The 15,403-nt window shown below is 39.8% G+C and overlaps 1 protein-coding gene across 1 annotated transcript in view; it reads right to left on the reverse strand.

Annotated features, from left to right (window-relative positions):
• Positions 1-15,403, reverse strand: part of LOC108895764 (protocadherin Fat 4-like) — a 78,168-nt gene that overhangs the window by 53,284 nt on the left and 9,481 nt on the right. The window contains 14 exon segments of the mRNA XM_018694673.2: positions 574-746; positions 1,776-1,920; positions 2,285-2,440; positions 2,840-2,965; positions 3,906-4,034; positions 4,627-4,799; positions 5,829-5,973; positions 6,338-6,493; positions 6,893-7,018; positions 7,959-8,087; positions 8,680-8,852; positions 9,882-10,026; positions 10,391-10,546; positions 10,946-11,071. Coding sequence (XP_018550189.1) covers positions 574-746; positions 1,776-1,920; positions 2,285-2,440; positions 2,840-2,965; positions 3,906-4,034; positions 4,627-4,799; positions 5,829-5,973; positions 6,338-6,493; positions 6,893-7,018; positions 7,959-8,087; positions 8,680-8,852; positions 9,882-10,026; positions 10,391-10,546; positions 10,946-11,071 — 2,058 coding nt within the window.

Here is a 15,403-nt window from a genome sequence, read left to right on the forward strand (position 1 = left end):
ATGAATTTAACTCATCAAGTGGAAGGCTTAAACATTCTGCCATCATTTTACCAACATCTACGTCAGGCCTGACATACTGATGAAAAGGTGACACTAAACATATTATTCAAGTTTTTTTTAATGTCCAAATAACAAAATGAATGAGGCCGTTTCTTGTGTTGCACCTATGCTGTATAATTTCTCTTGGGAAACACAGAGTCTGTGATTTTGCTTCAGTGTAGTGATATGTCTCTTAAGCATTGATTTCCAGATAAGTATCAGTTTATCATAATGCCCCTATCTGTCAAGACAGCCAGTAGCAGATGCCTATGATAGTTCCCATGACTGGTAGAGTGACTATGTGAACTTAATCAGTACTTTCATACCAATCTAACTGTTCTACTATTACACAGCTCTAATCATATATAGACTGCTTTGCATTTGGACAGTAAACAAACTGTACCAGTTTGACAGCGGACCAAAAACCACCTTTTCAGTCTGTCTTGGTGCAGGACAGGTTTGAAACACAAACAATTTTAACAGTTAGGTGTGACAGCACCCTAAGACAGCCAAAATATGTTTTAAAATCCTCACCTCTCTATCTAGCCCATCATCATTGACTCTGATAACTCCAGTGACTGGGTTGATGACAAACAGGTTGTCACTGGGAAACTGTGGAGTCTGGCTCAGAATACGGTAGCGGACATCCGAGTTGTCAGAATTTGGCTCGTCATCATCTGTGGCCTTAACTGTTATCACCTCATGACCTGGACAGAAGAGGAAATTTCAGAAGTGTACATTAAGGACAGAGGCTTCTCAAAGTATTCACAACACTTCATTAAAGAGGTGATTTAGAGAATAAAGCTGGACTATCCAAGACCAAGAGTATGTTAGTTTTCTTTCCAACCTAACAATTTACCTGGTGACTGTGGTGTGCATGCTATGTCAGTCTGTCAGTCATTTTCTAGTCTTGTCTCAATATCTTGTGAGAATTATTACACCCTATATAAGGGACTCAAATCACCACCAAATATAAAAAGTAGTACAATCAGTGATCACTAACCAACAATTAACAAGTGATGCACTGTGCAGACAGAAAACAAGAGGCAGATTTTATACAACTGCCAGATGAGAGTAATGATCTGAGTAGTTCTCTAAGTTGTTTATCACTTGGCTTTCGGACACACTGCATAGTCCTCTCCATAGAATTCCGTTTACTCAATAGAGGAAGATTTCTACTTTATTAACATGGTGAGGGGGCTCTGCTTAATTAGCATGCTCACTACAGTCATTCACAATAATTTTTTTCAGTTTACATCTTTATTCTTTTGCTGATTCATCTTCTTTCCAGTTTTTCTGAAACTTGAAATTGGCACTTACCTCGACCCATATTCTGTCACCTGGAAAGTATCTTACTCTTGACCTCTTAGCATGAGAGCTTCAATTCCAATGTTTAATAATAGCGTAAATTTAGGGAAAATTGCCTTCGTTAACTTTTCACTGTCTATTTTCTGGCTATAGAACACCTAGAGCAGAGGATAATTACTGAGAGAAGACCATGAAAATTGTGTTTTAACTGCTTTCATTAGCCAACCACATTATCTGGTGGGGTTAGAGGTTACGTAGAAAAAGTCCCATTCAGGACTGGCACAGCCACTGTGCAGTAGGAGCATGTCCTGGATTTCAGTTTAGGACAGACATTCACAGCTCTGTTCAGCTCTTTTCTCTGATGAATGTGAAACAGTTGAACACCAACAACATATTTTTCAGACTTACATAAAATTCAGTGACAGTACCTTTTGGTGAGGCCTCTGGGACTTCCCCCAGGTAGGTGTCTTGAGTGAAAACAGGTTTGTTGTCATTCTGGTCAATCACAATTACTACAATATCCATGATCTCCTCAACATTTCCTGAACCCTCTGCCACAGCGTGCGCTTGAAACTGCACAGAGGCACATTTGTATTACAATACAGTACATGCAAGAATAACCCATGTGATGCACGTTCTAGCCACTGGTTTTAAACTAGATCACTGATCTACAGATATGCAGTGAGGTAGAAGAAAACAACACAGCATTGCATAATTCCATATGTGTCCCTTCATAGTTGTGATGTCTTCAGTATTAATCTACAATGTAGAAAGTAAGAAAAACAAAGAAAAACATTGAATGAGAAGGTGTGCCCAAACTTTTGACCGGTAGTGTACGCCAGGATAAATTTACTTTTCAGGTGAAATGTGAGATGGGAGCTGTGGGTTTTCCCATGAGTCCCAGTCAGATCCAGAAAAATTGAGAGAGGTTATTTACCATGTACTTGGCCACCTCTTCTCTGTCCAATGGCTGTGTGACATACAGAATACCAGTATCTCGGTCCATGGTGAAACGGCCGACAGGAGGTTGATCAGCTCCTGGACCAGTGATGCTGTAAAAGATCTTCTTTACTTTATCTTCATTTGAACGGATCTGGACAAAAGACACCAGGTCTGAGTTATAGCACTGTCACTCCAACAACCACAGTTACAATATTGACAAACAATTTAAAGAGTAGTGCAGAGAACACCAGAACAACTTAGTTCTCCATTTACTGCAAGAAAACAATCTTTTGATTTCTCCTTACAACAGCATACTTCAACCATTGTCATAAAATCAATTTTGCTGTTCTGAATAATTAACATTTTAATTCAAGTTCAAGTATCTCATGGTTAATAATTAATTGTAACTATGGTTTTACTTAGGGAGGAATGGCGGTTTCCACCATGAGTGCAGTGGAAACCAGCATGGAGACATCCTTTGCAGAGTCAAATATTCCAAATTCAGTTCAGCATCAAATTCTAAGTCACGCAGGGCTGTAGCTCCTCTTACTTGAGATACTTTAAGGGGATAGGGTCCTCTGTCATTCTCAGAAACTTTGATGTCAGGAATAATCCAGTCTCTCTTCCTCCTCCTCCTCAGCCCATCACTAGTCTTGGGGAATTGCTGAACAGGCACCTGTGGATTGATTGCACACATACACACATTTAGTCAATATGGGATGGAATAGTACAACACTGCTAGAAATGGACCAACTGCAAAGAAAGGTACTAATCTTATCATATACATCAGCATTAGCTTCATCAGACTATCATAACCCTGTTACAGTCCAAGATGTAGATGCAGGCAGCTGCTCACATCACACATGCTCAGGTGAGTCAAGTGGAGACTGGGCAGCAGAATATTGGACTTACTGTACATTTATCTGTCAGTTTAGCAGTGAATGCTTGGTATTTCTCTCTTGTGGTGGTCAAAAATCTGTCTAATCTGCTGCTGAGCATTGTGTTGCCAAACTCTACCGAAATGTAGTATTTGCTGATTGTTAACATTAAAATGTTGATTATTGTAGCTCTAAAGACACCCGCTTTCAGACTGGTGCAGGGAATTAGCTGAGACAAAGACATGCGCTAAACTTATAGTAGACATCAGCATTAGCTTAAAAAGCTTCATCTGACTCTGTTTACTACACCCCTTAACCAATGTGAGCCAGGATAGGCTTCTCCCTCAAGTAACACTGCACCCATACACAGTATAGAGAACAGATGAATAGAAATACAGATAACAGTATTAGGGAACAATATTTATTGGTAACATCAGATGAAATTACACCTATGACCCAGAGAGAATTACCACCAAACTCTTTGCTACTTCTGCCATTATCTGCAGATATAGGAGAACTCAACCACTGTCTGACCCACATATATAAAACTGCAGGCAGCTGCTCACATCACACATGCTCAGGTGAGTCAAGTGGAGACTGGGCAGCTGAATATTAGACTTACTGTAAATTTATCTGGGGGCCAGAACTTTATTTTAAATGGAACTATCAGGTTATCTCAGTAAGTATATCTTATGACTGGAAACAGTAAATTTCCACTCACATATATGTTGTACTTACAGAGGACTGAGTGAAGGCTGAAGCATTGTTGTTGCTATCTGTTACAGTGAGGTTTACTTTGGCTTGTCCAGACAGCCCTTCTCCCTGCATGTCTGCTGCCTCTACCACCAGAGTGTACTTTGGATATTTCTGTTGAAGGAGACATACAATGAATTTAACTCATCAAGTGGAAGGCTTAAACATTCTGCCATCATTTTACCAACATCTACGTCAGGCCTGACATACTGATGAAAAGGTGACACTAAACATATTATTCAAGTTTTTTTTAATGTCCAAATAACAAAATGAATGAGGCCGTTTCTTGTGTTGCACCTATGCTGTATAATTTCTCTTGGGAAACACAGAGTCTGTGATTTTGCTTCAGTGTAGTGATATGTCTCTTAAGCATTGATTTCCAGATAAGTATCAGTTTATCATAATGCCCCTATCTGTCAAGACAGCCAGTAGCAGATGCCTATGATAGTTCCCATGACTGGTAGAGTGACTATGTGAACTTAATCAGTACTTTCATACCAATCTAACTGTTCTACTATTACACAGCTCTAATCATATATAGACTGCTTTGCATTTGGACAGTAAACAAACTGTACCAGTTTGACAGCGGACCAAAAACCACCTTTTCAGTCTGTCTTGGTGCAGGACAGGTTTGAAACACAAACAATTTTAACAGTTAGGTGTGACAGCACCCTAAGACAGCCAAAATATGTTTTAAAATCCTCACCTCTCTATCTAGCCCATCATCATTGACTCTGATAACTCCAGTGACTGGGTTGATGACAAACAGGTTGTCACTGGGAAACTGTGGAGTCTGGCTCAGAATACGGTAGCGGACATCCGAGTTGTCAGAATTTGGCTCGTCATCATCTGTGGCCTTAACTGTTATCACCTCATGACCTGGACAGAAGAGGAAATTTCAGAAGTGTACATTAAGGACAGAGGCTTCTCAAAGTATTCACAACACTTCATTAAAGAGGTGATTTAGAGAATAAAGCTGGACTATCCAAGACCAAGAGTATGTTAGTTTTCTTTCCAACCTAACAATTTACCTGGTGACTGTGGTGTGCATGCTATGTCAGTCTGTCAGTCATTTTCTAGTCTTGTCTCAATATCTTGTGAGAATTATTACACCCTATATAAGGGACTCAAATCACCACCAAATATAAAAAGTAGTACAATCAGTGATCACTAACCAACAATTAACAAGTGATGCACTGTGCAGACAGAAAACAAGAGGCAGATTTTATACAACTGCCAGATGAGAGTAATGATCTGAGTAGTTCTCTAAGTTGTTTATCACTTGGCTTTCGGACACACTGCATAGTCCTCTCCATAGAATTCCGTTTACTCAATAGAGGAAGATTTCTACTTTATTAACATGGTGAGGGGGCTCTGCTTAATTAGCATGCTCACTACAGTCATTCACAATAATTTTTTTCAGTTTACATCTTTATTCTTTTGCTGATTCATCTTCTTTCCAGTTTTTCTGAAACTTGAAATTGGCACTTACCTCGACCCATATTCTGTCACCTGGAAAGTATCTTACTCTTGACCTCTTAGCATGAGAGCTTCAATTCCAATGTTTAATAATAGCGTAAATTTAGGGAAAATTGCCTTCGTTAACTTTTCACTGTCTATTTTCTGGCTATAGAACACCTAGAGCAGAGGATAATTACTGAGAGAAGACCATGAAAATTGTGTTTTAACTGCTTTCATTAGCCAACCACATTATCTGGTGGGGTTAGAGGTTACGTAGAAAAAGTCCCATTCAGGACTGGCACAGCCACTGTGCAGTAGGAGCATGTCCTGGATTTCAGTTTAGGACAGACATTCACAGCTCTGTTCAGCTCTTTTCTCTGATGAATGTGAAACAGTTGAACACCAACAACATATTTTTCAGACTTACATAAAATTCAGTGACAGTACCTTTTGGTGAGGCCTCTGGGACTTCCCCCAGGTAGGTGTCTTGAGTGAAAACAGGTTTGTTGTCATTCTGGTCAATCACAATTACTACAATATCCATGATCTCCTCAACATTTCCTGAACCCTCTGCCACAGCGTGCGCTTGAAACTGCACAGAGGCACATTTGTATTACAATACAGTACATGCAAGAATAACCCATGTGATGCACGTTCTAGCCACTGGTTTTAAACTAGATCACTGATCTACAGATATGCAGTGAGGTAGAAGAAAACAACACAGCATTGCATAATTCCATATGTGTCCCTTCATAGTTGTGATGTCTTCAGTATTAATCTACAATGTAGAAAGTAAGAAAAACAAAGAAAAACATTGAATGAGAAGGTGTGCCCAAACTTTTGACCGGTAGTGTACGCCAGGATAAATTTACTTTTCAGGTGAAATGTGAGATGGGAGCTGTGGGTTTTCCCATGAGTCCCAGTCAGATCCAGAAAAATTGAGAGAGGTTATTTACCATGTACTTGGCCACCTCTTCTCTGTCCAATGGCTGTGTGACATACAGAATACCAGTATCTCGGTCCATGGTGAAACGGCCGACAGGAGGTTGATCAGCTCCTGGACCAGTGATGCTGTAAAAGATCTTCTTTACTTTATCTTCATTTGAACGGATCTGGACAAAAGACACCAGGTCTGAGTTATAGCACTGTCACTCCAACAACCACAGTTACAATATTGACAAACAATTTAAAGAGTAGTGCAGAGAACACCAGAACAACTTAGTTCTCCATTTACTGCAAGAAAACAATCTTTTGATTTCTCCTTACAACAGCATACTTCAACCATTGTCATAAAATCAATTTTGCTGTTCTGAATAATTAACATTTTAATTCAAGTTCAAGTATCTCATGGTTAATAATTAATTGTAACTATGGTTTTACTTAGGGAGGAATGGCGGTTTCCACCATGAGTGCAGTGGAAACCAGCATGGAGACATCCTTTGCAGAGTCAAATATTCCAAATTCAGTTCAGCATCAAATTCTAAGTCACGCAGGGCTGTAGCTCCTCTTACTTGAGATACTTTAAGGGGATAGGGTCCTCTGTCATTCTCAGAAACTTTGATGTCAGGAATAATCCAGTCTCTCTTCCTCCTCCTCCTCAGCCCATCACTAGTCTTGGGGAATTGCTGAACAGGCACCTGTGGATTGATTGCACACATACACACATTTAGTCAATATGGGATGGAATAGTACAACACTGCTAGAAATGGACCAACTGCAAAGAAAGGTACTAATCTTATCATATACATCAGCATTAGCTTCATCAGACTATCATAACCCTGTTACAGTCCAAGATGTAGATGCAGGCAGCTGCTCACATCACACATGCTCAGGTGAGTCAAGTGGAGACTGGGCAGCAGAATATTGGACTTACTGTACATTTATCTGTCAGTTTAGCAGTGAATGCTTGGTATTTCTCTCTTGTGGTGGTCAAAAATCTGTCTAATCTGCTGCTGAGCATTGTGTTGCCAAACTCTACCGAAATGTAGTATTTGCTGATTGTTAACATTAAAATGTTGATTATTGTAGCTCTAAAGACACCCGCTTTCAGACTGGTGCAGGGAATTAGCTGAGACAAAGACATGCGCTAAACTTATAGTAGACATCAGCATTAGCTTAAAAAGCTTCATCTGACTCTGTTTACTACACCCCTTAACCAATGTGAGCCAGGATAGGCTTCTCCCTCAAGTAACACTGCACCCATACACAGTATAGAGAACAGATGAATAGAAATACAGATAACAGTATTAGGGAACAATATTTATTGGTAACATCAGATGAAATTACACCTATGACCCAGAGAGAATTACCACCAAACTCTTTGCTACTTCTGCCATTATCTGCAGATATAGGAGAACTCAACCACTGTCTGACCCACATATATAAAACTGCAGGCAGCTGCTCACATCACACATGCTCAGGTGAGTCAAGTGGAGACTGGGCAGCTGAATATTAGACTTACTGTAAATTTATCTGGGGGCCAGAACTTTATTTTAAATGGAACTATCAGGTTATCTCAGTAAGTATATCTTATGACTGGAAACAGTAAATTTCCACTCACATATATGTTGTACTTACAGAGGACTGAGTGAAGGCTGAAGCATTGTTGTTGCTATCTGTTACAGTGAGGTTTACTTTGGCTTGTCCAGACAGCCCTTCTCCCTGCATGTCTGCTGCCTCTACCACCAGAGTGTACTTTGGATATTTCTGTTGAAGGAGACATACAATGAATTTAACTCATCAAGTGGAAGGCTTAAACATTCTGCCATCATTTTACCAACATCTACGTCAGGCCTGACATACTGATGAAAAGGTGACACTAAACATATTATTCAAGTTTTTTTTAATGTCCAAATAACAAAATGAATGAGGCCGTTTCTTGTGTTGCACCTATGCTGTATAATTTCTCTTGGGAAACACAGAGTCTGTGATTTTGCTTCAGTGTAGTGATATGTCTCTTAAGCATTGATTTCCAGATAAGTATCAGTTTATCATAATGCCCCTATCTGTCAAGACAGCCAGTAGCAGATGCCTATGATAGTTCCCATGACTGGTAGAGTGACTATGTGAACTTAATCAGTACTTTCATACCAATCTAACTGTTCTACTATTACACAGCTCTAATCATATATAGACTGCTTTGCATTTGGACAGTAAACAAACTGTACCAGTTTGACAGCGGACCAAAAACCACCTTTTCAGTCTGTCTTGGTGCAGGACAGGTTTGAAACACAAACAATTTTAACAGTTAGGTGTGACAGCACCCTAAGACAGCCAAAATATGTTTTAAAATCCTCACCTCTCTATCTAGCCCATCATCATTGACTCTGATAACTCCAGTGACTGGGTTGATGACAAACAGGTTGTCACTGGGAAACTGTGGAGTCTGGCTCAGAATACGGTAGCGGACATCCGAGTTGTCAGAATTTGGCTCGTCATCATCTGTGGCCTTAACTGTTATCACCTCATGACCTGGACAGAAGAGGAAATTTCAGAAGTGTACATTAAGGACAGAGGCTTCTCAAAGTATTCACAACACTTCATTAAAGAGGTGATTTAGAGAATAAAGCTGGACTATCCAAGACCAAGAGTATGTTAGTTTTCTTTCCAACCTAACAATTTACCTGGTGACTGTGGTGTGCATGCTATGTCAGTCTGTCAGTCATTTTCTAGTCTTGTCTCAATATCTTGTGAGAATTATTACACCCTATATAAGGGACTCAAATCACCACCAAATATAAAAAGTAGTACAATCAGTGATCACTAACCAACAATTAACAAGTGATGCACTGTGCAGACAGAAAACAAGAGGCAGATTTTATACAACTGCCAGATGAGAGTAATGATCTGAGTAGTTCTCTAAGTTGTTTATCACTTGGCTTTCGGACACACTGCATAGTCCTCTCCATAGAATTCCGTTTACTCAATAGAGGAAGATTTCTACTTTATTAACATGGTGAGGGGGCTCTGCTTAATTAGCATGCTCACTACAGTCATTCACAATAATTTTTTTCAGTTTACATCTTTATTCTTTTGCTGATTCATCTTCTTTCCAGTTTTTCTGAAACTTGAAATTGGCACTTACCTCGACCCATATTCTGTCACCTGGAAAGTATCTTACTCTTGACCTCTTAGCATGAGAGCTTCAATTCCAATGTTTAATAATAGCGTAAATTTAGGGAAAATTGCCTTCGTTAACTTTTCACTGTCTATTTTCTGGCTATAGAACACCTAGAGCAGAGGATAATTACTGAGAGAAGACCATGAAAATTGTGTTTTAACTGCTTTCATTAGCCAACCACATTATCTGGTGGGGTTAGAGGTTACGTAGAAAAAGTCCCATTCAGGACTGGCACAGCCACTGTGCAGTAGGAGCATGTCCTGGATTTCAGTTTAGGACAGACATTCACAGCTCTGTTCAGCTCTTTTCTCTGATGAATGTGAAACAGTTGAACACCAACAACATATTTTTCAGACTTACATAAAATTCAGTGACAGTACCTTTTGGTGAGGCCTCTGGGACTTCCCCCAGGTAGGTGTCTTGAGTGAAAACAGGTTTGTTGTCATTCTGGTCAATCACAATTACTACAATATCCATGATCTCCTCAACATTTCCTGAACCCTCTGCCACAGCGTGCGCTTGAAACTGCACAGAGGCACATTTGTATTACAATACAGTACATGCAAGAATAACCCATGTGATGCACGTTCTAGCCACTGGTTTTAAACTAGATCACTGATCTACAGATATGCAGTGAGGTAGAAGAAAACAACACAGCATTGCATAATTCCATATGTGTCCCTTCATAGTTGTGATGTCTTCAGTATTAATCTACAATGTAGAAAGTAAGAAAAACAAAGAAAAACATTGAATGAGAAGGTGTGCCCAAACTTTTGACCGGTAGTGTACGCCAGGATAAATTTACTTTTCAGGTGAAATGTGAGATGGGAGCTGTGGGTTTTCCCATGAGTCCCAGTCAGATCCAGAAAAATTGAGAGAGGTTATTTACCATGTACTTGGCCACCTCTTCTCTGTCCAATGGCTGTGTGACGTACAGAATACCAGTATCTCGGTCCATGGTGAAACGGCCGACAGGAGGTTGATCAGCTCCTGGACCAGTGATGCTGTAAAAGATCTTCTTTACTTTATCTTCATTTGAACGGATCTGGACAAAAGACACCAGGTCTGAGTTATAGCACTGTCACTCCAACAACCACAGTTACAATATTGACAAACAATTTAAAGAGTAGTGCAGAGAACACCAGAACAACTTAGTTCTCCATTTACTGCAAGAAAACAATCTTTTGATTTCTCCTTACAACAGCATACTTCAACCATTGTCATAAAATCAATTTTGCTGTTCTGAATAATTAACATTTTAATTCAAGTTCAAGTATCTCATGGTTAATAATTAATTGTAACTATGGTTTTACTTAGGGAGGAATGGCGGTTTCCACCATGAGTGCAGTGGAAACCAGCATGGAGACATCCTTTGCAGAGTCAAATATTCCAAATTCAGTTCAGCATCAAATTCTAAGTCACGCAGGGCTGTAGCTCCTCTTACTTGAGATACTTTAAGGGGATAGGGTCCTCTGTCATTCTCAGAAACTTTGATGTCAGGAATAATCCAGTCTCTCTTCCTCCTCCTCCTCAGCCCATCACTAGTCTTGGGGAATTGCTGAACAGGCACCTGTGGATTGATTGCACACATACACACATTTAGTCAATATGGGATGGAATAGTACAACACTGCTAGAAATGGACCAACTGCAAAGAAAGGTACTAATCTTATCATATACATCAGCATTAGCTTCATCAGACTATCATAACCCTGTTACAGTCCAAGATGTAGATGCAGGCAGCTGCTCACATCACACATGCTCAGGTGAGTCAAGTGGAGACTGGGCAGCAGAATATTGGACTTACTGTACATTTATCTGTCAGTTTAGCAGTGAATGCTTGGTATTTCTCTCTTGTGGTGGTCAAAAATCTGTCTAATCTGCTGCTGAGCATTGTGTTGCCAAACTCTACCGAAATGTAGTATTTGCTGATTGTTAACATTAAAATGTTGATTATTGTAGCTCTAAAGACAACCGCTTTCAGACTGGTGCAGGGAATTAGTCAAGTCAAGTCAAGTCAAATTTTATTTATATAGCACCAATTCACAACAGAAGTTATCTCGAGGCTCTGTACATATAGAGCAGGTCTAGACCGTATTCTTTATCTTATAAAATTTATAGAGAGAAACCCAACAGATCCCACCATGAGCAAGCACTAGGCGACTGTGGCAAGGAAAAACTTCCTTTTAAGAGGCAGAAACCTCGAGCAGAACCGGACTCAAGGTGGGCGGCCATCTGCCTCGACCGGTTGGGTTTAGACAGAAAGAGGGTGGGGGTGGGGGAATGGGGTAGGAGAAAGACAACATTGCAGATACACAGACTAAGTCAAAATGTAAATAGTAGTAGTAGTAGTAATAATAATAATAATAATAATAATAATAATAGTACTAATTATTATTACAGCTAAAGGAATAATAATGACAAACAATGGTACATTAATAGCACTAACACTATCAATAACACCAGTAAATGTTTAATTATTGTTGCATCATGGGTTGAGCTGGATCATGGGAGCAGCAGGAGACTCTTCAGGCAGAACCCTGCAGTGAGAGACAGTAGCAGAGAGAGAGAGAGAAGCACAGCCTGGGCAGTAATGTGCTTGAGGGAAGAACACACAGTTAAAGTGATGCAGCGATATTAAGACAGTTAATAGTAATCTCGTCGGCAGGACATCATGGACAACATTTACTAACTATTAATCTTAACTGATGCATTGAGACTGACCCAACCCGCCGAGGGAAAAATGGTATCCTGAAATAGGAACCAGAATAATGTGCTAGTTAAAAGTTAAGGCAAAAAGATGAGTTTTTAGTTTGGATTTAAAGGCCTCAACTGAGTCAGCCTGTCTAATATCAATAGGGAGGTTGTTCCAGAGGAAGGGGGCCCGATAGGAGAAGGCCCTGCAGCCTGCTGACTTCTTTTTGACTCTGGGGACAGACAGCAGCCCTGCACTCTGAGAACGCAGAGCACGGGAGGGAATATAAGGGTTAAGAAGATCAGACAGGTATAAGGGGGCTAGCCCATTTAGAATTTTATAAGTCATTAAGAGAACTTTAAAGTCTGATCTAACATGAATAGGGAGCCAGTGAAGGGAGGCTAAAACCGGGGTAATATGGTCAAACCTTCTCGATTTGGTCAGCATTCTAGCTGCAGAATTCTGGACCATTTGCAGACTTTTAGTGCTAGCACGCGGTAGTCCTGAAAGCAAAACATTACAATAATCCAGTCTAGAAGAAACAAAGGCATGGACTAGAATTTCAGCGTCTGCCATGGAAAGAAAAGGCCGAATCCTAGCTATATTGCATAGGTGAAAAAAGGCGGTCTTTGTAATGTCTTTAATATGCTGATCGAAGGAAAGAGTACGATCAAGTGTGACACCCAGATTTTTGGCTGTTGTACTTTGAGAGATAACACAGTTGTCAAGGGATATAGTTACATGATCGAACTGGTGTCTATATCGTGCTGGGCCAATAACCAGCATTTCAGTTTTGTCTGAATTAAGAAGCAGGAAGTTTTGAGACATCCAGCTTTTAACAGATGACAAGCAGATCTCTAGTTCCCTAATTTGAGAGGCATTATCAGCTTTTATAGGCACATATAGCTGGGTATCATCAGCATAACAGTGAAAATTAATTCCATGACTCCGAATAATTTGGCCAAGAGGAGAAATATAAAGAGAGAAAAGCAGGGGGCCAAGAACAGAACCCTGGGGTACTCCATATTTCACATCAGAAAAGGCTGATACAGTGTTATTACAAAAGACACACTGAGTTCTGTCAGATAAGTAAGATTTTAACCAGCTGAGGGCCAGGCCAGAGATTCCAAATCTATTTTCCAGTCGGTCCATGAGTATACGGTGGTCTATAGTATCAAAGGCTGCACTAAGATCAAGTAATATGAGCAGAGAGGTGGAACCTGAATCTAAAGAGAGTAGCAGATCATTTACTACTTTAGCAAGTGCTGTTTCAGTAGAGTGAAAGGCCCTAAAAGCAGACTGATACGGTTCAAATAGATTATTATCAGCTAAATAAGCTGAAAGCTGCTGATACACCACTTTTTCTAGTATTTTAGAGAAGAATGGGAGATTTGAGACAGGCCGATAGTTACCTAAAGACCCAGGATCAAGGTGTGGTTTCTTAAGTAAAGGTTTAACCACAGCTGTTTTAAAGCTAGAAGGAACAGTGCCAGTCGTCAACGATAGATTCACAATATTCAGCACTGCAGGGCCCAAAACTGGCCAGAGATCTTTGGAAAGTTTACCCGGTAAAGGGTCAAAAAGGCAAGTGGTGGGTTTAGAAGCTAGTACTATCTTAGATAATGAATCAAGACATATAATGTCAAAATTCATCAGAGCAGAAACTCTCTGAGACTCAGTATGATGCACAGCCGGTTCTGCAGCAGATGCTGGAGAAACTGAACTGATTTTTAATCTAATCTCATCAATTTTACTGCAGAAAAACGCTAACGCTATCTGGAGTGCCCGTCATATCTAAGGTAATGCTAGGAGAAAGGAGCTGCTCTAGTTGACGAATACGTCTCTCTAGCAGAGACACCCTGTCTTCAAGAGCAGAATAGCTAACGCAAGCCATGGTAGTAGTTACTTTAAGCTAGGTTAGCTGTAGGAATGAGAAGGTGAGGCTACAATTTAAATTAGGCTAATGAGGCTACAAACGGCTAAGCTAAATTAAACTAACAACAAACAGGCTAAAGTCAGACGAAATATCAATACACAGGTAGCGATCAAAAGTAAGATAGATTAGTACAAAGCAGCAGCAAATAATGTGTAACAAAAGACTATAGGACAGAAAGTGAAGACAGAAAGCGGAGCAGCGAGTAAGTGTCGATCTCACAGAATCACGGCGTACGGTACAGGTAGCGTCACAGCGTCACATGCGCTAAACTTATAGTAGACATCAGCACCTATGACCCAGTGAGAATTACCACCAAGCTCTTTGCCACTTCTGCCATTATCTGCATATATAGGAGAACTAAACCACTCTCTGGCCCATGTAGTCTTTATTGTAAACCAACGTCTCTTCATTTGTCTTCAAATTGAAATCATATGAAGCCTTCGTCCAACCATTTTGTTACCCAATCCCTTTATTGAGTAAATGATTTCAAGTGATTCAGTAAAAATCTGAGATTCCTACTCTATTCCTAAACTGAGATAAGTAATAATAATAATGCACCAGAAAACTGATTCCTCAGTTCAAGTATTTGTCATGGAATACTGCCATCTAATGTCACCCACGCAATCAGAAAAACAATGCTTTTCACTATTAATTGAATCATATGATAATTCTTTATGTCCTGTATCAGTCATTATCAATAGTGCTAGAAAGTCTTGTCTCCTCAATTAATCATCTTTATTTTGTTTAAGATTTGCAAGCAATGTGCGGACATGATCCATGTTTCTTGCCGAGTTCTATACCTTATTCTGGGTAATGTCTAAATTGATTATGGTGAATGTAAGGCGAATGTGCGATTTTGTGTGCAAACATAAACATAATTTAGAGTCTATCTGAGACAATCATTGTTTGTTCCAACAAACAAAGATAGCAGCACAGGCTAGCCAAGTGGACATTGGGTAGGTAAATATTACACTGTGCATTTATCTGTAAACTCAGCTATAAAAACTTGGTATATCATGCCTGTGTTTCTTGCATACAGTGGTCAAAAATCTGTCAAATCTCCTGTAAAGCACTGTGTTGCCAAACTCAGTGCAAGTGGCATCTGTGGGTTGCATTACCAACAAGGCAGGCACCTTCAACAACTGTTTTTCTTTTACCAATTATATATAGAGCCTGAATTAGTCTCTGTATATAATCTACTTGTTTTCACAATAAGTACTAAAAAGTTCTATGCAAGCACTACAATAAACTAAGCAAGTATTCCTATTAAGA

This window comes from Lates calcarifer, linkage group LG16_LG22 (assembly GCF_001640805.2).
Source record: "Lates calcarifer isolate ASB-BC8 linkage group LG16_LG22, TLL_Latcal_v3, whole genome shotgun sequence".
NCBI lineage: Eukaryota > Metazoa > Chordata > Actinopteri > Centropomidae > Lates > Lates calcarifer.